Here is a 22,180-nt window from a genome sequence, read left to right on the forward strand (position 1 = left end):
TACTAATGTATCTCTGTTCTTATGTGTTATAAGGCGGTGCCATAAATACCAAGAGGCACTATGACATATCACTGGGTAATAAATGGTAAACATCTCCCCAAACTGATCAAATGAGGTCCTCTCAGATTGTTAAGGAACCAACTAAAGTGTGAAGAAACATCTCATGGATGCACTGGGACAGATCATCAGTGATGTATGCTGGGTTCATCAGGTGTTTTGGGTCTCACAACATCAGACACACTCGCCCAGGCGACACAGCCGGGGTGATCAAGTTTAGGCTTGAGTCCCAGTAGTTACTCATGGACCTGCACTTTTCAGCCACTTCCACCTTAAGGCTTTCTCTGCTGCCTTGCTAGCGGATTCTCATGGTCCTATTCTTAGCAGCCCCTGTCACTTGCAGTTGGCGGAGGACTTCACCAAGTAAGTGTTTTGCAAAGCCTCTGCAGCTGACTTCTATGGCCTCACAGAATGTAGTCTAGCCCCTGCACTCCTCCACGAGTACCTGGTACTTCAAGTGTTCCTTCTCCTTGGCTTCCACCATCCTCTTTTCCCAGGGTACTGTCAGTTCTAACATGATCAGGTGTTGTGACTCATCTGAGAAGATGATTGTGTCTGGCCGAAGAGATGTTTACACGATGTGTTGAGGGAAGGTTAGCTGCTTCCACAAGTCCAACCAAAGTTGCCAGTCTGAAGCTTTGTGGAGGAGGCCTGTTGTCTTATGTGGACCTGCCCTGGGTCTATCTCCAGCTTTAATAAAGGAGATTGCCTTCCTTGTGGCACATTGGTATTTGCTCATATTAATGACTGATGATAGGCTCTCAGCGATTGCTTTAAGTACCTGGTCATGGTGCCAACAATAGCGACCATTTGCCAGGACCTTTGGAAAGCTGCTGAGGAGATGTTCTAGTGAGCCTCTTCCTGAAAAAAGTGGCATGAAGGTGTATCACTCTTTCCCCACACATGAAGGTTTGCTGGGCTTCCAGGACATCATAACCCCCCTGCACAAGGAATCTGACTTGTTGGATATCAGCCTGGATGATGTTAGACCATGTGACCATGCGTTGCAGTGTACCCTCCCTCTTACTCCATGATCCTTGCTGCCAAAGTCCTACTGCACTGCCGAAGCTTCTTCCTCCACTACAGCTTGGACTTCTTCCTGGAAAAGGTGGTGTCTGCCTTTGCCTTGGGCCTGGTTGATATGGGTTTTTGGGGGAAAAAAAACCCGTATAGGAATCCCTGAATCCCAGGAATCCAGGAATCTCTCTCTTCTGCACTGACGTGTCGATGTAATTGTTCTGAAGGAGATACTTGGGAGACCATGAAGAAGACCTTCCCTTCCACACTCAGTAGTTCTTTGAGTTCTCCTTAGGAACCCACACTCCATCCACACGTCGCCACTTGTTGGCCACCCTCCCCCTGCAAAAAAAAAAACGCCTTCAAGATCTTCCACAGGTGCTGGGGAATCTTAGGGCATCACTTCTAAACAACGTACAGAACTTCACTAGGACCTAGGGCAGATGCAGAGCGGGCTGTATTTTCGACCTCTACAACCTCCTTGATGCTGGGCTCTGACTGCTTAAACTCTGCCGTTGGTGGGACCGGGCTGATGAGTTCTTCATTAGGACCTAGTTCTTGAGCCCTGTGTGGGTCACTCAAGACTTTAAAATAAAAAAAACATTTTGCTCTGGGTCAGCATTTTTCCAGCAAACAGTAAAACATCTGCTAATGCTAATTAATATCAACATTTATTTGAAAGAAATGCAGATAATTAGTAGCAGATAAACTCATTTGAGTCCTTTCAATGTTTTTTATCTTAAATAAAGAAGATATCCTTAACAGTTATAGTGACAAGTTTGCAGTCTTTTCTTTGTTTGCTTTTAAATATTTTCATTTTTCCCACTCACGCTTCACAAGCCTTTTTTCAGTGGTATAAAAGAAACACACATATACTGACAGGTTTTAGTGGACGATGAAATAGTTTCTCTTCTTTTAATTGCAGTAAACCAAGGTAAGGAAACATCTGGCTTTCTGGTATGGAATCTATAGAACAAAATGTTGGGAGAAACCTGGGAAGCTGCTTGTGTTTCATTCCATTGTTTTTTTTTATTTATTTTGTCAAGCTGGATGCAGAACACGGGTTTGCCATTCATCTTCCAGACGCACATACAGAAACACACTGGAAATGCAGCACAGACATCTGTGGGCTGGTTTTCGATTCTGTAAACAAAATCTGATGCAGTTTCAGTCATCAATGAGCAGCACACATCAGCAGCCATGCTTTCAGCGAGCATCACCTGCACACACACATGCCTGCTCACATGTTGGAAAGGGCTGAATGCGCTATGGACAGCAGGAGAGGAGCAGAAAGCCATGACACATCCTGCCAAACTTTGTCAGACCCAGCTCATCTTATTCAAACGGTGCAGGTGACTTTAGCAGCCGTATGTTTGACCGGGCTTCAGCTCTCACGTCCTGCTTAAAGTGACAGGTTGACCAAAAGAGACAATAGAAAAAGGCTTTCCCCTGGTGGCAGGGCTGCGTTCCTGCCAAAGTGTTATGCTTTGCTTGCTCTCCTTGGTTCTTTTCTAGTATTCTGTCCTTGAGGTCTTGGTGAAATTAATAATTGTGCTAGTTTTGCATTAGTTTATTGCATGTAGGAGGAATCTGTTTGCTGCCTCTTTGCTAATGTTTTTGATGATTACATGACGAACGACACACATCAGCATGCAGCGCCTTCATTAGAAACATACGCTGTAATGTAATGGTCTTCTAGCGAGGAAGACTTGTGTAAAAGATGAAAAATAAACCATCTATAAGCTAATGGAGATGTCACATGGAGTTAGACAGATATACTCTCATCAGACTGTGAACTTTCAGACACATTGTCTGCACTGTGATATGCAAGGAACCAACTGGATTTATGTCACCAGCTGTTTTGTGTGGGTTGCTGTGGCAACAGCACAGCTGGTGTGGCGGCTTTCTAGTGCCGCAGCACTGCACAGGATCCGATCATTTACTTCACTTGTCCATGTAATGCTTACTGCTCCAGAGAGCTTGTTCATTAAAATAAAAAAATAATAAAAAACACACAGTCCAGGTTAAATTTTATATTACAAAGCCTCATTCATGGTCACCTGGTGCAACACCTGACTCAAATCAGTGGCCCATTAACACACCAAATAGAGCTTGACAGAAATTTGTAGGAGATTCAAGTTGAAATTGTGTATGTTTTACACACACACACACACACACACACACATAGACACACACCCACCCACCTCCCCACACACCCACACCCACACACACACACGTGCATAGACACACACCCACACACACAAACACACACACATACATACATACATGCATTTAATAAGAAAAATGTTGTCAGTGTTCATTTTCCTGGTACACTGTTTACACTGATGCACACTTCCTCTGAAAATGTATTACTTACACGATATACTTAGTGATTTCTCAGATTCTACTAGTGATTGGTTAAAGAAAAACCAACTATCAACAAGTTGAGCAACTTTTTCTGGTGTTACTGAAGACTTGGGGAGTAATGTGAAAGCATGTATTAGCAGCTGCTGCATAAGCCCCTCCCCCATTCAGAAGAACTCTCTAGAAGCTGCGTAAGCCCCTCCCCCGTCCAGAAGAACTCTCTAGAAGCTACGTAAGCCCCTCCCCCGTCCAGAAGAACTCTCTAGAAGCTGCGTAAGCCCCTCCCCCGTCCAGAAGAACTCTCTAGAAGATGCGTAAGCCCCTCCCCCGTCCAGAAGAACTCTCTAGAAGCTGCGTAAGCCCCTCCCCCGTCCAGAAGAACTCTCTAGAAGCTGCGTAAGCCCCTCCCCCGTCCAGAAGAACTCTCTAGAAGCTGCGTAAGCCCCTCCCCCGTCCAGAAGAACTCTCTAGAAGATGCGTAAGCCCCTCCCCCGTCCAGAAGAACTCTCTAGAAGCTGCGTAAGCCCCTCCCCTCTCCAGAAGAACTCTCTAGAAGCTGCGTAAGCCCCTCCCCCGTCCAGAAGAACTCTCTAGAAGCTGCGTAAGCCCCTCCCCTCTCCAGAAGAACTCTCTAGAAGCTGCATAAGCCCCTCCCCCGTCCAGATGAAGCCTTATCATGAAGGCAACACATGCTTTATGTATCTATATTAGCTATATTAGCCTACTATCAAAATGACTAAGTTGGCTACAAATACATAATGAGCCTTAATGATAAAATATTTATTTTCCCTGCAGCGCATCCTGTAGAGAATGACGCACCACGTGACGACTCTGTTGTACGATGCCGTCTCATGTTTAACTTCATTACTATATTAATGAGTTATGTTTCGTTGCGTTGATCAAATTAAAACAATGCAATAAAGAAATCTGATTTTTTTATTTTTAAGAATAAATAAAAACAAAAAAACAAAATGGAACGTGCATAACGTGCTCCTTATTTGGGCAACAAACAGAGCGCAATAAAACGCAGCCTGCATTTATAAAAAATAAACCAGCAGCCTTTTAAAAAAAAAGGTAAAGTATATCAAATCAAATGAACTCAGTTTGATTTCTGTCAAGCAAGTCAGTGCAAGGGTAAAACGCAGCAGCATCCTCTTCTCTTTAGACACGCAACCAACGCAGCTATCCTCCGACCTGAGCACCATTACCAAGTGTCATTCCAGATATGTACTGACAAAAATCAGAAATCATTTATAAAAACATCCACTTTGTTATTCAGTCTGTGTCTATGAAGGATGATGTTCTTACCCGTTTAATGTGACTTCTGTTGTCGGACATCACTGGTCAGCTTCTCAACATGTAAGATGTAACTTGTGTTGAATTAATGTCCTTGATTTGCTGATCGGTGATGTTGCCGCCATTTTAATGGTCCTTTCCTTCACTGTCTTAGCGGAGAGGGGCATGTCTTTGATTTTCTGTATTATCTCAGTTTTGTTTCTGAAGTCTGGAAATACGTGTCCTGATATGTTGATGACTGACTCCTTCATGTAGTCACCATCTGTGAACGGTTTTCCACGCTTTATTATCTCCCGGGTTGTAACTAAACTTGCAGCAGTAGTGGAGTTTGGAGATGCAATCCACTTCTTAAATCTATTTTTGCGCTTCTCTAATTTCTCCAGAAGTAATGCAATCGCACATGCTTTCCCTGGAAATGTCTTTCCACATGACTCTTTTTGTTATTTCACAACTTCTCGCTACAGAGCAAACATTCAGGCAATCATTCCGCATTGTTCTCCTCAGTTATTTTTCTTTTTCCCTTTGGGGCCCATGTCCCATCACACAGCCGCTGGTTTTGTTTACAACGCCACCTGCCTGGCATCCCGCGCTGCTGATAGGCTACACGTGTCGCAGGCTATGATGCAAATCTTTGACAGAAATGTTAAAATTTAATATTTATTCTACACATCTTTTACAGTGCTGGAAAACGTTAGGAATGTTTGTGTCATGTTTGTCCTCCTACAGAACTATATCATGACAAAAATATATAAATCCCTTGCCCATCTTTTTCCATTTTTTAAACATTTTTGAAAAAGCTCCAGGGAGCCACTAGGGCAGCGCTAAAGAGCCGCATGCGGCTCTAGAGCCGCGGGTTGCATAAGCCCCTCCCACGTCCAGAAAAACTTGCTAGAAGCTGCATAAGCCCCTCCCACGTCCAGAAGAACTCTCTCGAAGCTACGTAAGCCCCTCCCCCGTCCAGAAGAACTCTCTCGAAGCTACGTAAGCCCCTCCCCCATCCAGAAGAACTCTCTAGGAGCTACGTAAGCCCCTCCCACATCCAGAAGAACTCTCTAAAAGCCGCGTAAGCCCCTCCCCCGTCCAGAAGAACTCTCTAAAAGCCATGTAAGCCCCTCCCCCATCCAGAAGAACTCTCTAGAAGCCGCGTAAGCCCCTCCCCCGTCCAGAAGAACTCTCTAAAAGCCGCATAAGCCCCTCCCCCCGTCCAGAAGAACTCTCTAGAAGCTGCGTAAGCCCCTCCCCCGTCCAGAAGAACTCTCTAGAAGCCGCGTAAGCCCCTCCCCCGTCCAGAAGAACTCTCTAGAAGCCGCGTAAGCCCCTCCCCCGTCCAGAAGAACTCTCTAGAAGCCTGGTCCTTGCACCTGGATCTGCTGCTGCAGTGTGGGGTAGGTCTGTGCCCTGGTGCCTGATAGTGGCCGCAGGACCAAGATAGTTATGTATTATGTATGTATGTATATAATATATATTTATATATGATATATAGCGACTGGTTAGCTCAGTTGTAGAGCATCAACTACCTCATGATGAGTGAAAATAATGAAGCTGACATGCCAGCTCAGGAACCAGGGTGCCATGATAACAAATGGAACTGGAACATGAAGCAAATGAAACTGGACATGAGAAGCTAGTAAGGAACTGTTGGAATGTTACTGTGCAAGTAACCCTAGTGAGCGGGGCCATATGATGAGGTTGTGGGACATATGGATACTTCGATACCTACAGTCCACAATGACACCAAACACCTTGAGGAGATACAACACACTAATACTGGAAGGGGCCCACTTGGGGGAAAGCTATGGGGAAGATAACATCAACTCCCCCATTGAGACTGGGTTCCAAGCCCCAGAGACAGCGATAAGTGAGGGAATAATCAGCCTCAGAGACTGCATCATAGCTTAGATGAGAATGAGGCACCCCCAGCACCCATTGCCAAAAATTAGTGATGAACCACCAGAAAGCCTTCTAACCGAGGTGAATGCAGCAATAAGTACAATCCCTACCGCGACCATGACTGAAACCAATGAGCTGATATACAGTACAGCAACAGTGATCCTGGAGAAGCTTGGCCAACATAACATCAAGGACAAGAAGGAGGCACCATGGAAGAGGAGGTTAGAAACCAAGATCAAGGCAACTCGAAGGGAAGTTAGTCAACTGTCAGAATCCAGAAGGACCTAACCATGAAGACGGTGCCAGAGAGGTACAGCCAGATGTCCATACATCAGGGCCTGGAAACTGCCAAACAAGGACTCCAACCATTGGCTGCGCAACTGAAGAGATACACAAGAGAAGTGGAGGCCAGAAGATTAAACTGGCTTCTCTCAACTAACCCAGCTAAAGTGTACTCCCAGTGGCAGGATAATACTACACAAGCTGACCCACCAAGGCTGAAGACGGAACGATACTGGGAAGGCATATGGGAGAAGGAGGCATCACATAACAGTGAAGCACAGTGGTTAAAAGACCTCAGAGCAGACCACAGCTCCCTCCCTGAACAAGACCCAGTTACCATCATGGTGGCAGATATCCAGCCCAGACTGTCAGGTATGAAGAACTGGTCAGCGCCTGGCCCTGATATGATCCATCCGTACTGGCTAAAGAGACTGACTTCACTATATATATATATATATATATATATATATATATATATATATATATATATATATATATATATATATATATATATATATATATATATATATATATAGTGAAGTCAGCCTCTTTAGCCAGTATATATATATATATATATATATATATATATATATATATATATATATATATATATCTCCACACACACACACACACATATATATATATATATATATATATATATATATATATATATATATATATATATATATATATATATATATATATATATATATATATATATATATATATATATATATATACATGTGATGGATGCGCCACTAAAAAAACTTAAATACTTGGATAATACATAACTATCCACACACACACACACACATGTATATATATATATATATATATATATATATATATATATATATATATATATATATATATACATGTGTGTATATATATATATACTTATATTTAAGTTTTTTTAGTGGCGCATCCATCCACACACACACACGCACACACACACACACACATATATATATATATATATATATATATATATATATAATATATTATATATATATATATATATATATATATATATATATATATATATATATATATATATATATATATATATATATATATATATAATGTGTCTGTGTGGTGGCTTGATGCGCCACTAAAAAAACTTGGATTTTAATTCTTTATTCGAATTTTCAAGGGATTCATAACATTTTAAATAAATTGTGTTGTCTGCTGTGATGCTGCTTTTTGTTGCCAACGTTGCCTCAAATCTGATATGAATCCAAATGGAGCTCATTAAGCAGATCAATAAACAGGTCCGGTCTGACTGGTAACACTGGAAAGCGGCGTGTTGTCAGGATTTGTGCTCATGCAAACGTAAACTGATTCAGGGAACCACTTGAAGATCAGAAAGCTAAGCATTTCTGAAGCTGTCCTCTTCTGGAACAATCATTTAGACCATCTCTGTGGTTAGACTGACATGCTTACCTTCAAGAGGACAGTAGCGCGTAACCTTCTCCGGCATTAACTGGCCCTCCTTGTGTCTGCAGTAAACCTCAGCAATCTGCTGCCGGCAGTCTTTGCTCTTGGCTCTAGATAGGGCAGAAATGGCTTCCTTCCCACTAATTTCGCACTTGGGCGGCTGGTCATAGGTTACCTCCAGCGTCGTTGGAGTCACCTGCCTCCTTTGGGGGTGCTGATGTCTGTGTTGTGACTGGGCCAGCTGTATCTGAGAGGCATGGTAGTTCTGCCGGGGGCCTCCAGCGATGCCCTGAGCAGCAGGGTAGGAGGCGTTGCTGCCGCCTGCCAGTGACTGGTGGCCAACAGGCAGAACCTCGTTAGAACTGCGGCTCAGACTAGGCGAGTTATCCTGCCAGGCCTGCTGCTGGGCGTGGGCCTTCTCCTGCAGACCGTCCCGCTGCTTACTGTTGCTGGCTCCTACAGATTGCCGGTGCGATTGTGAACGTGCACCAAAGTTACTGTTGTCTATATTCTCAAAGTCTTTGGGAACAGAGTTCTCATTGTTGCTGTCCACTCTGCTTTTCTCCTTTGGCCGATGGGAGTAGTATCCATCCTGGACGGAGAGAGAGGACACAGGAGGAAAAAGACAAGACGGAGTAAGGGGGGGGGTGTGGGGGTTGACAACAAACAAGAAAAACAAGATCAGAATTGAGTGAGCGTGGTGCATATCAAGTGTCGGATTAACAATCGATGCGGCATGTATGAATGGCCGGCGCTGCATTGAACTGTGAGCCATGAAATGAAGAAGCACGGTACCGAGTGCGAGCGCTACAAGGTGCAACATAGCCGGAGGTGACTCAGGGCTGAGGGCAATGTCGCTCGGTGCCATCATCAGATTAGACCCGCTTTCAATTAAATTCTCTTTCAAATGGGCCCAACGCTCCGTAAACAGATTACCAAGAAGGGATGGGCCAGAATATGACTACTACCTTTACTAGTATGTGTGTGTGTTTGTACTTCAGCGCGTGTGTGTGTACATTCCTTTTTCACTGGAGACACATAAGCGTGTGAAGAAATTGTAGTGGTGTGGCATCTGACTGCAGGTCTTAGCTCTGCATGTCTGCATGTGTGAGATAGTGTCTGCTTTTTGTGCAGGTGTGTGTGTGTGTGTATACATTTGGATGTTATTTTTCCTCTATCTATCAAGTAGAAGGGCTGAAAGGAAAGCGGGGCACAGGGCACAGCAGTCGGAGGAGAAAAGCGTGGCAGATGAAGGCGTTCTACTCCCAGGAAGGGAGAACTGAAATGTTCTGTGATGCAGAAACAAAAAGTGTGGAAGTGTCGGGCAGCCAGAGTGCTGGCATACTCCGATAGTCCCAAAGAATGATCCCCTCTAAGATCTGATATGTCAAGCCAGAGTAAAAAATCTTCTGGTCCTTAACAGGTATTTAAATGAGGAATTATTATGAATATATGAAAAATGAGCCTGGATAAAGAGGGAACGAGTGAAAACTCTCATTTTATTCTACCATTCAATAGTTTGTACAAACCACCTATAGCAAGGGTTACTTCAGATCATCACTTCTTATGTGACATAATCATTGATGTGGTAGAAGCCATTATGTCGGACCAGTGCACAGGGTGGACATTAGTTTATGAATAGGTAACTTTGTATACCAGCACGGCATTAAATGGAGGTTGAGGTGTGGATTTCTGACTGCTTCTCCTGCTGCTCAGACTTAAAAACACTCTGCATCCTCTCCAGGTGGGATCGGGTCCATGCAGATGGAGAAGCAGGGAGCCTTGGGGCAGCAGTGAGCGGTATAGCTGATATGTGACGAACAAAAGAAACAGAGAAGGAGATGCAATGTGATTAATGCCCACACACACACACACACACACACACACACCGACTGCACTCCTCATTACATCTCCTTCTGAGAATGTGCTCGACTGTCACTGTTTGCTAAATGAGTATTTGGTCACTGCAACACCTTGAATCTGTTCTTTCACTGTGTTACAGATGAGCTGCTGTGCATGTCCTCTCTTTCCTAACCCTTTAATCACTCATCGCATTAATTATTTCTAACCAAGCTTAGACGTCCTGCTAGTGGCCTCACATCTAACTGTAGGATAGAGTTTAGAACCAACCCTTCTGTGGCAGCAGAATCACTTCTTCACCACCTTGCTTGTATTCACTAGTTTGCTAAAACTACAGACGGGTGGTTCCGATGCCGCCTTGCAAACCTGCAGAAAGGTTTGTTTCCTGGCAACTCTTCTAAACAAACCATAAACTTTAACAACCATGCTAACATACAAGCAGCATACCAGATGTGCCCCTCCCTTTTGAAGACAGCAGAGAGAAGTGCCCGATAAGTCCATGTGGCGCATGGACAGAATAGGAAGCAGAAGACATGAGAGGCGTACGGGAAGCAAGAGATGTTGAGAGCTCAGCATGGAAAAGTGTTTCCATGCCGACACCCTGCCTGTTTTCAGCCCATCAGCCTTCATTCTAACGCAGCAGACACCGCAGAGGCAAACTTCCCCTCCCAAAGAGAAAGGACGGGGCGACATTCCACAACACTGGATAAAGATCCAGGGGTACATCATTCTCATCGACTTCGGTTCCATTCAGAATTAATCATTCAGAATTAAATTGATTCAAATGATGATTTCATGGAAAACGTGTTTATTCGCCTCGACTTGATTCTGCTTTAGACGGGAGGCAGGGAAAGGCTCTGATTGGACGGGAGGCAGGGAAAGGCTCTGATTGGACGGGAGGCAGGGAAAGGCTCTGATTGGACGGGAGGCAGGGAAAGGCTCTGATTGGACGGGAGGCTGATGTGACGTGCTTCCGTCTGCTGGAAAGAAACTTCCCGTCTTTTCATATGCAGCATGAGGAGGAGGAGGAGGAGAGGAGGATATCCTCCTCTCCTCCTCCTCCTCCTCTTCATTCCTCCTCTCCTCCTCCTCTTCCTCCTCCTCCTCCATCCTTTTTATCTCACACCTCCTTTTCTCCTTCTCCTCACTGTTTCACCTCCCTTTCTTCATGTCCCCTCCTGGCTGCCGTAACCTCCCTGTCTCCACTCTGCCGGCTTTATTCGTCCTTCCAGTTTAAACATCCCGTGTTTGTGCGACTGGCAGAACCTGCTAATCTCATGTTCTTACGGCCGATCAGCCAAACAAATTCCTCCTTGTGGAGTTTCAACGGGAAGTTTTACGCGGCGAATCCACCTGTCTGAGGTGCACTCATGATGGTGTGTGTAGATCTGAGGTGCACTCATGATGGTGTGTGTAGATCTGAGGTGCACACATGATGGTGTGTGTAGATCTGAGGTGCACTCATGATGGTGTGTGTAGATCTGAGGTGCACACATGATGGTGTGTGTAGATCTGAGGTGCACACATGATGGTGTGTGTAGATCTGAGGTGCACACATGATGGTGTGTGTAGATCTGAGGTGCACTCATGATGGTGTGTGTAGATCTGAGGTGCACTCATGATGGTGTGTGTAGATCTGAGGTGCACACATGATGGTGTGTGTAGATCTGAGGTGCACACATGATGGTGTGTGTAGATCTGAGGTGCACTCATGATGGTGTGTGTAGATCTGAGGTGCACTCATGATGGTGTGTGTAGATCTGAGGTGCACACATGATGGTGTGTGTAGATCTGAGGTGCACACATGATGGTGTGTGTAGATCTGAGGTGCACTCATGATGGTGTGTGTAGATCTGAGGTGCACTCATGATGGTGTGTGTAGATCTGAGGTGCACTCATGATGGTGTGTGTAGATCTGAGGTGCACACATGATGGTGTGTGTAGATCTGAGGTGCACTCATGATGGTGTGTGTAGATCTGAGGTGCACTCATGATGGTGTGTGTAGATCTGAGGTGCACACATGATGGTGTGTGTAGATCTGAGGTGCACACATGATGGTGTGTGTAGATCTGAGGTGCACACATGATGGTGTGTGTAGATCTGAGGTGCACTCATGATGGTGTGTGTAGATCTGAGGTGCACACATGATGGTGTGTGTAGATCTGAGGTGCACTCATGATGGTGTGTGTAGATCTGAGGTGCACACATGATGGTGTGTGTAGATCTGAGGTGCACACATGATGGTGTGTGTAGATCTGAGGTGCACTCATGATGGTGTGTGTAGATCTGAGGTGCACTCATGATGGTGTGTGTAGATCTGAGGTGCACACATGATGGTGTGTGTAGAGCTGAAGTTGTTTGTGTATCGTGTTGTAAAAGTGTACTTTGCTTGTGTGTTTTAGTTTCAGGGAGAAAGTAGGAGCAGCATGTGTTTGCCTTGGAGATTCTCCTGCTTGATTCCTGCTGCGAGAGACGTGAGAAGATGAGGGACGCCGTTAACCTGGAGCTGCTCGAACACCTGAGGACACCTGGTGGAGAACGGAGACGGGAGAGTCCAAGCTGCCTGAATGCTTCGGCAAAATGTTCAGTAACTATACGTCTTTAAACGGAACCAACAATGAGGTCGATGTGCAGGGGTCCATCCATCCATCCATCCATCCATCCAGCCATCCGTCTTCTGCCACTTATCCGGGTCGGGTCGTGGGGGCAGCAGCCTAGGCAGGGAGGCCCAGACTTCCCTCTCCCAAGCCACATTTGCCAACTCTGCGGGGGGGATCCCGAGGCGTTCCCAGGCCAGCTGAGAGATATAATCCCTCCAGCGTTTCCTGGGTCTTCCCCGGGGTCTCCTCCCAGAGGGACGTGCCTGGAACACCTCACCAGGGAGGTCCAGGAGGCATCCTGACCAGATGCCCGAGCCACCTCAACTGGTTCCTCTCGATGCGAAGGAGCAGCGGCTCTACTCTGATCTCCTCCCGGATGACTGAGCTCCTCACCCTATCTCTAAGGGAGAGCCCGGCCACCCTGCGGAGGAAACTCATTTCAGCCGCCTGTATACGAGATCTCCTTCTTTCGGTCACGACCCACAGCTCATGACCATAGGTGAGGGTAGGAACCTTGGCAGAGTCCAACCTTCACTGGAAACAAACCCGACTTACAGCCATCAATGCAGACCAAGCTCTGAAACCTGTCTTACAGGGACCGGAGGGCTCGCAAAATGGGATCCGGTACCCCATATTCCCCGAGTACCCCCCACAGGAGCATATAAAGGACATGCAGGCACCAAGCCGGGTTAAGGGAAGGGGTGTGTGTGTGTGTGTGCGTAAGTAGGAAATTGTTTTTATGTTGTAAAGCGCAATATGAATAAAGCTTGATTTGATTTGATAAATTCTCTTTAAAATAGATTTCTTTTTTTGCACGTATTTTTTAACCTCCTCATAGTCCAAGCTTGATCTGCATATTTTCATTTCCTTTCAATTATCTCTTCAGAACTATTTTTATTTATTTATTTTTTAAATATATTTAAGAATTATTCATATGCATGATTTATGCCACTGATGTAATTAACATTATCCCAGTTTTTACCATTGAATCATTTTTAATGTAATTTTATATCATCTCGATGTGAGAAGCCTCTACCTGCGTAGCCTCGTCAAACTGTTTGGTGAAATCCAAATATGAGGAGATGATGGGCCTGAGGGATTCCCTTCAGCTGTTTCTCGGCCCTGTGGGAGCACCTACAGCTCGACCACAGCTGTCTGGGTTAAAGTCATGGAATGTCAGGACAGAAAAATAAACCAGAAATAGTTTATCAAAATACAGTTTACTTCAATTTTAATGGGAAGTTTATCGTCTTTCAGACTCCTTAAACTAGGCCACCCTCCAGAAAAAACCCTGCTTGATTGATACTTCAGCTTCTGGGTAGAATGACCTTTCTCTTCTGCAGTCCATGTTTTACTACATTAGCATTCGAGCCTCGTGCTCCGGACTATTAGAACCCGCATGTTGGATGTTTTTGTCGAAACCACATCTGATAATTTCATCCTTTGCACTGACTATATGTCTGAATAACAGCATCAGTTAAATGCTCGAAATGCAGATCCTTAATATGCATAATTTAATTAGCAGTCTGCTAATGAACGGAACTGGTGCAGCGGGAACACGAGAACACCTGTAAGAACCTTCTCCTCATCTGGAACGTTCCGCCTCATCTGGAACGTTCCGCCCCATCTGGAACGTTCCGCTTCATCTGGAACGTTCCGCCTCATCTGGAACGTTCCGCTTCATCTGGAACGTTCCGCCCCACCTGAAACGTTCCGCCCCACCTGAAACGTTCCGCTTCATCTGAAACGTTCCGCCCCACCTGAAACGTTCCGCCCCACCTGAAACGTTCCGCTTCATCTGGAACGTTCCGCCTCATCTGGAACGTTCCGCCTCATCTGGAACGTTCCGCTTCACCTGGAACGTTCCGCTTCATCTGGAACGTTCCGCTTCACCTGGAACGTTCCTCTTCACCTGGTCCAAGCGCTCCCACAGCCTTTTCCCACGGCCTTTACGGTGACTGGTCCCAGCGCTCCCTCGGCCTTTACGGCGACTGTTCCCAGCGCTCCCACGGCCTTTACGGCGACTGTTCCCAGCGCTCCCACGGCCTTTACGGCGACTGGTCCCAGCGCTCCCTCGGCCTTTACGGCGACTGTTCCCAGCGCTCCCACGGCCTTTTCCCACGGCCTTTACGGCGACTGGTCCCAGCGCTCCCTCGGCCTTTACGGCGACTGTTCCCAGCGCTCCCACGGCCTTTTCCCACGGCCTTTACGGCGACTGGTCCCAGCGCTCCCTCGGCCTTTACGGCGACTGGTCCCAGCGCTCCCATGGCCTTTTCCCACGGCCTTTACGGCGACTGGTCCCAGCGCTCCCACAGCCTTTACGGCGACTGGTCCAAGCGCTCCCACGGCCTTTTCCCACGGCCTTTACGGCGACTGGTCCCAGCGCTCCCTCGGCCTTTACGGCGACTGGTCCCAGCGCTCCCATGGCCTTTTCCCACGGCCTTTACGGCGACTGGTCCCAGCGCTCCCACAGCCTTTACGGCGACTGGTCCAAGCGCTCCCACGGCCTTTTCCCACGGCCTTTACGGCGACTGGTCCCAGCGCTCCCTCGGCCTTTACGGTGACTGGTCCCAGCGCTCCCTCGGCCTTTACGGCGACTGTTCCCAGCGCTCCCACGGCCTTTACGGCGACTGTTCCCAGCGCTCCCACGGCCTTTACGGCGACTGGTCCCAGCGCTCCCACGGCCTTTTCCCACGGCCTTTACGGCGACTGGTCCCAGCGCTCCCTCGGCCTTTACGGCGACTGTTCCCAGCGCTCCCACGGCCTTTACGGCGACTGGTCCCAGCGCTCCCTCGGCCTTTACGGCGACTGTTCCCAGCGCTCCCACGGCCTTTTCCCACGGCCTTTACGGCGACTGGTCCCAGCGCTCCCTCGGCCTTTACGGCGACTGGTCCCAGCGCTCCCTCGGCCTTTACGGCGAATGGTCCCAGCGCTCCCTCGGCCTTTACGGCGACTGGTCCCAGCGCTCCCTCGGCCTTTACGGTGACTGGTCCCAGCGCTCCCACGGCCTTTACGGCGACTCGTCCCAGCGCTCCCACGGCCTTTACGGCGACTGGTCCCAGCGCTCCCACGGCCTTTACGGCGACTGGTCCCAGCGCTCCCTCGGCCTTTACGGCGACTGGTCCCAGCGCTCCCTCGGCCTTTACGGCGACTGTTCCCAGCGCTCCCACGGCCTTTACGGCGACTGGTCCCAGCGCTCCCTCGGCCTTTACGGCGACTGTTCCCAGCGCTCCCACGGCCTTTTCCCTCGGCCTTTACGGTGACTGGTCCCAGCGCTCCCACGGCCTTTACGGCGACTGGTCCCAGCGCTCCCTCGGCCTTTACGGTGACTGGTCCCAGCGCTCCCACGGCCTTTACGGCGACTGGTCCCAGCGCTCCCACGGCCTTTACGGCGACTGTTCCCAGCGCTCCCTCGGCCTTTACGGTGACTGGTCCCAGCGCTCCCACGGCCTTTACGGCGACTGGTCCCAGCGCTCCCTCGGCCTTTACGGTGACTGGTCCCAGCGCTCCCACGGCCTTTACGGCGACTGGTCCCAGCGCTCCCTCGGCCTTTACGGTGACTGGTCCCAGCGCTCCCACGGCCTTTACGGCGACTGGTCCCAGCGCTCCCACGGCCTTTACAGCGACTGTTCCCAGCGCTCCCTCGGCCTTTACGGTGACTGGTCCCAGCGCTCCCACGGCCTTTACGGCGACTGGTCCCAGCGCTCCCTCGGCCTTTACGGTGACTGGTCCCAGCGCTCCCACGGCCTTTACGGCGACTGGTCCCAGCGCTCCCTCGGCCTTTACGGTGACTGGTCCAAGCGCTCCCTCGGCCTTTACGGCGACTGGTCCCAGCGCTCCCTCGGCCTTTACGGCGACTGTTCCCAGCGCTCCCACGGCCTTTACGGCGACTGTTCCCAGCGCTCCCACGGCCTTTACGGCGACTGTTCCCAGCGTTCCCACGGCCTTTTCCCACGGCCTTTACGGCGACTGTTCCCAGCGCTCCCACGGCCTTTACGGCGACTGTTCCCAGCGCTCCCACGGCCTTTACGGCGACTGGTCCCAGCGCTCCCACGGCCTTTTCCCACGGCCTTTACGGCGACTGGTCCCAGCGCTCCCTCGGCCTTTACGGCGACTGTTCCCAGCGCTCCCACGGCCTTTACGGCGACTGGTCCCAGCGCTCCCTCGGCCTTTACGGCGACTGTTCCCAGCGTTCCCACGGCCTTTTCCCACGGCCTTTACGGCGACTGGTCCCAGCGCTCCCTCGGCCTTTACGGCGACTGGTCCCAGCGCTCCCACGGCCTTTTCCCACGGCCTTTACGGCGACTGGTCCCAGCGCTCCCACAGCCTTTACGGCGACTGGTCCAAGCGCTCCCACGGCCTTTTCCCACGGCCTTTACGGCGACTGGTCCCAGCGCTCCCTCGGCCTTTACGGTGACTGGTCCCAGCGCTCCCTCGGCCTTTACGGCGACTGTTCCCAGCGCTCCCACGGCCTTTACGGCGACTGTTCCCAGCGCTCCCACGGCCTTTACGGCGACTGGTCCCAGCGCTCCCACGGCCTTTTCCCACGGCCTTTACGGCGACTGGTCCCAGCGCTCCCTCGGCCTTTACGGCGACTGTTCCCAGCGCTCCCACGGCCTTTACGGCGACTGGTCCCAGCGCTCCCTCGGCCTTTACGGCGACTGTTCCCAGCGCTCCCACGGCCTTTTCCCACGGCCTTTACGGCGACTGGTCCCAGCGCTCCCTCGGCCTTTACGGCGACTGGTCCCAGCGCTCCCTCGGCCTTTACGGTGACTGGTCCCAGCGCTCCCACGGCCTTTACGGCGACTGTTCCCAGCGCTCCCTCGGCCTTTACGGTGACTGTTCCCAGCGCTCCCACGGCCTTTACGGCGACTGGTCCCAGCGCTCCCTCGGCCTTTACGGCGACTGGTCCCAGCGCTCCCACGGCCTTTACGGCGACTGTTCCCAGCGCTCCCTCGGCCTTTACGGCGACTGGTCCCAGCGCTCCCACGGCCTTTACGGCGACTGGGAGACAGCTTCCTGTGCTCCCCCCCCACCCCCACCCCCCCTCCACATGACGACAGGAATCTAAACCATTGATGGAATATTACCACGATCTCTCTGAAGAGCACAGAAGCCTTTTAACAAGCCATGAGGAGACAATTCTCCAACGGCGTCTCTTTACGCCCGTCTCTCTCTTAGTTCGCTCTCCAGATGGACGTCTAGAACTTTCCACCTCCAGCTTTTAGTGGGGCCCATCAGGCCATTTCTGGGCCCCATCTCATGAAGGAGCTTTGCTCCTCCTGCTGCACACCTCCCCGTTCAGCCATGAAATCTCAACCCTACTTCATCAATTGTGAATCATGAAATTTTGCACAAGAGACCCCTTTTCTTTGCACATGACAGTGATTGAACTGCACAGCCATGTGATCGCATTCACCACGGCCATGAGAAGAAAACAGAGGGGGGGTTCTGAGCATTCAGCGTTTCACTGAGCGATGATGGCGAGTTGCCTGTGACATCACTCCCCCCGCCTCCCCGAATGCCATAGCAACACGGGGTCCCCTCTATGCATTGACCAGACAGGGGTCCTGTGTGGGGTGCAAAGGGCGATGTGTGTGTTGTCCGATGTTGTGGGACATGAAAACACAGGGGGGGTGGGGATACCACGGTGGAAAGACGTGTGGACGGTTAGGTCATGGCAGGAACTCAGCAGGACTCGTCATGTGACCCTGAGGTCAGAGCGGGATAAGTCCTTCATTTCGTAAGAAGCTTTAGATTTCTGAAAGATTCAGCAATAACTGGAATATTTCAGGAAAGGAAGCGGAGAAGTCAGGTGGTTCTTGTGTTTCAGCAACATGCAAATGAAATGTGTCGCGGCTGAAGTTTCACTTCTCCAAACACTACGTGCCAGCAGGACGACAAAAAGGCGGGAAGGTTTTCTGCTGAGTCACCACTTTACTGGGATGACTCGACACTTCCCGCCAGTCTTCAGTCTGAATCGTTCGGAAAGAACGCTTCAAACCAGCCTGAAGGGCCAATCAATAAGTGTCCTAGTTGTCTCCCACCGATGCGTCCGCCCGTCTCCCGTCGAAGCGTCCGCCCGTCTCCCGTCGACGCGTCCGCCCGTCTCCCGTCGACGTGTCCGCCCGTCTCCCGTCGACGCGTCTGCCCGTCTCCCGTCGACGCGTCCGCCCGTCTCCCGCCCGTCTCCCGTCGACGCGTCCGCCCGTCTCCCGTCGACGCGTCCGCCCGTCTCCCGTCGACGCGTCCGCCCGTCTCCCGCCCGTCTCCCGTCGACGCGTCCGCCCGTCTCCCGTCGACGCGTCCGCCCGTCTCCCGTCGACGCGTCCGCCCGTCTCCCGTCGACCGTATGAAGGATCTTTAGCTGCACGCTGAGCCCCTCCAGGTTTTTGAAGCTTCTAACCCTGAACCCTGACCCTGACGTTTCTGAAGGACACGCCTCCTGCAGTCTCTCCGTCCACCTTTCTGCAGAAGCTTTCAGGTTTTATTTCCAGGTTTCTGATTTGGGAAAACAATCTTCCAACTTCCTTCTGAGATCCACAGTATTTCATCTGGTCTGTAAATGAGAAATTTTTATGTGAATCAAAGTTTCTTCTGATGAGCGATGAAGCAAAAGGAAGGAAATGTTTTGGAGCTAAACGCCGTCTTCATGTGTTTCGTCCCACATCTCTGCTCTCAGAGGGAAAATCTTGGTGTTTCTTATGAATCCTGTTTTCCAGGTGAGTCTGATGATTCATATGTTTTCGTGGCTCACGCCCTCATCTGCTGTCGCTGTGGATCAGAACTAGAAACAGATGAGGAGCAGACAGTCAGCTTACAGACCTTCATCACTACTAATGCAGGGAACACCTGTAGCAGGCTTCCATCTGGATCTTTCTGCTCTGTTTGTGCCTGCGGAGGAAATGAATTTCAGTGCAGCTGCAGACAACCAGTGGGATCAAAAAGATGATGAAAACATGGGGAGGATGCAGGAAAAAACAATCACCTGAGGCAGCGTGTATGTAAGCTTCAGCTGAGGCCGTCTGCACAGACAGCTGCAGGATATGAGGAAAGCTGGCGACTCTTATAGTGAAATGTGTGTGTGTGTGTGTGTGTGCGTGTGTGTGTGCAGTAAAGAAACTGCATCAAACAAACTGTACGTTAAACAGTGATGCATATCCCTAACCCCCAACCCTCGGAGCGAAGGTCCAACGAGAAGCTGGCGTGACAACAGCTACGGTGAACACATCATTCTGCAGACCAAACACAGAGTAGAAATGAGGAGCTCCCCGAGCAGACAGGACAACACCACCCATTCCAAGGTTCCTGTGGAGCAGAGACGTGGACCAGACACTTCAGAGATGCCATCAACGTGGACCAGTACAACTCAGATCATCCTCCAGAACTCTCTTGAGCAGCAGTCCTTTTCAGGACTCTCGACCTCATCTGCTCTACTGCTGACACTGGGGATCGAACTCTCGCCAGCTCTTGCTGCTGCTGCCTGCTGGAGTGGGACTCCTCCACCACGACCACCTTTCTTCTACCCCACTGCCGGGACCAGGGATCGAACCCACGCCACCCCGGGCTGCTGGGCTGGACCACTGCAGCAGACTGGGACCACATTCACACACATCCAGACCACCTTTGGTCTAAAATCCACTTAATAACTAACTCCAATCTCTCCACACTCTTCCAAACACAGGGAACAAATCAGACCCCCTGACAGACAGAGGAACACGACTCCACGAACTGCTGGCTACCTTGCAGTGTTAACAAAAGCAGTGCATCATGGGTAACGTATTGCAGCCTACAGTAAGGCGACCAGAGTTCATGGTCTTAATGCAGCCCATCCTACACCACACACGTTCTTTACAATCCCACTTTTTAACCAAGAAAACAATTGGACTCCTTCAAATTGCCACCATGGGACTCTCCAGTCCGCTGAGCTACTTAGAGCTCAGTCCGAAGATACAACGGGATCTAGGCATAGTTTAATAACTTTCTGATACAATCTTTTTCCTTTCTTAAATCACTTAACGCTAACTATAAACAAAGACCTTGGACTAATTTTCCACCATCTGACCGAACAAGGTACGCAACGCGATCCAACGTTTACTCTGCTATTATTCACTGTTCTCAGACACCTGAGAAATCTCCACAGCTCCTAAAGCAAGGAGAATTCTCCCCTAGAGGAACGTTTTATACAAAGACCCAAACCTATCAACTTAGGTTCCCTTCTTAACGGATCTTTATTGAATCAATTATCTTTTTTTACTTTAACCGACCTTTAAAATGTTCCAGGCTCAGTAAGCTAAAAAGACATCTATCACCAAAATCACCAAAACAATTTGGAACCTGCCAGTGCCGGATCAGCACAGAGCGCCCCCTTCTGATGAGGAGCGTATGGTGATAAAAGGTCGAAACGCTCTGCTTGAGTCAGAAGGTACACCACTGATGAGAGGTTCAGAAATTCTGGTTTAGAAACTAGTTACTCAATAGTAAGATGGTACCTGAAAATACCATTCTACTATTGCAGCAAAACTGTCAAACTAGACTGAACAAAAGACGGGGTAGCCAGGAGGAGAAGCACTCTGCTTACACAAACTTTTCACAACCAAACAACTTCTGGAGTGATTTTGGTTTCTTCTGACTTGGTCAGACCACCAACTCAACATGCAGACACAGAACAGGACCAGTAGACTTAACCTCACACACGGGAACCAGGTTAGACCAGAACTGATCCAAGAGGCCCAGCCTCCCATGCACCTCTCACACACACCTCTGACCCATCCCAAACCCCCCGCAACCCCATCTGAACATATAAACCCAGAGACATAACACCCGGACTGCACCTCAGGATACACCCAACACCCTACCAACACAACTCAATGGCAAAGTGTAATGGTGGGACGCCCTGCCATACAAACACACATAGTGGCCAAGGGTCCTGGTCGTCGAGGATCATTGGGATCGCGAGCGAGCGTGCATACCTCATCATGACTGGCACACAGTATCCTCCGGGGTCGTATCCACTAAGACCGGATGACATTCCATGAAGCATGTTAGAGAGTTACCTCTCACCCAACCTAACCCCTAGCCCGAACCCTCGGAGCGAAGGTCCGCTGCGGGACACGCTGCGGGATACTCTGCGGGATACGCTGCAGGATACTCTGCGGGATACTCTGCGGGACACGCTGCGGGACACGCTGCGGGATACTCTGCGGGATACGCTGCGGGATACTCTGCGGGACACGCTGCGGGATACTCTGCGGGATACGCTGCAGGATACTCTGCGGGATAATCTGCGGGACACGCTGCGGGACACGCTGCGGGATACTCTGCGGGATACGCTGCGGGATACTCTGCGGGACACGCTGCAGGATACTCTGCGGGA

At 49.6% G+C, this 22,180-nt stretch overlaps 1 protein-coding gene across 1 annotated transcript in view; it reads right to left on the reverse strand.

The window, feature by feature from the left end:
* Positions 1–22,180, reverse strand: part of xylt1 (xylosyltransferase I) — a gene marked incomplete at both ends in the record, with an annotated part of 188,183 nt that overhangs the window by 87,394 nt on the left and 78,609 nt on the right. The window contains one exon of the mRNA XM_079264310.1: positions 8,350–8,935. Within this exon, the coding sequence (XP_079120436.1) occupies positions 8,350–8,935 (586 nt within the window). The remainder of the gene's footprint in view (positions 1–8,349; positions 8,936–22,180) is intronic.

This window comes from Telmatherina bonti (assembly GCF_933228915.1).
Source record: "Telmatherina bonti genome assembly, chromosome: 3".
NCBI classification, from domain to species: Eukaryota; Metazoa; Chordata; class Actinopteri; order Atheriniformes; family Telmatherinidae; genus Telmatherina; species Telmatherina bonti.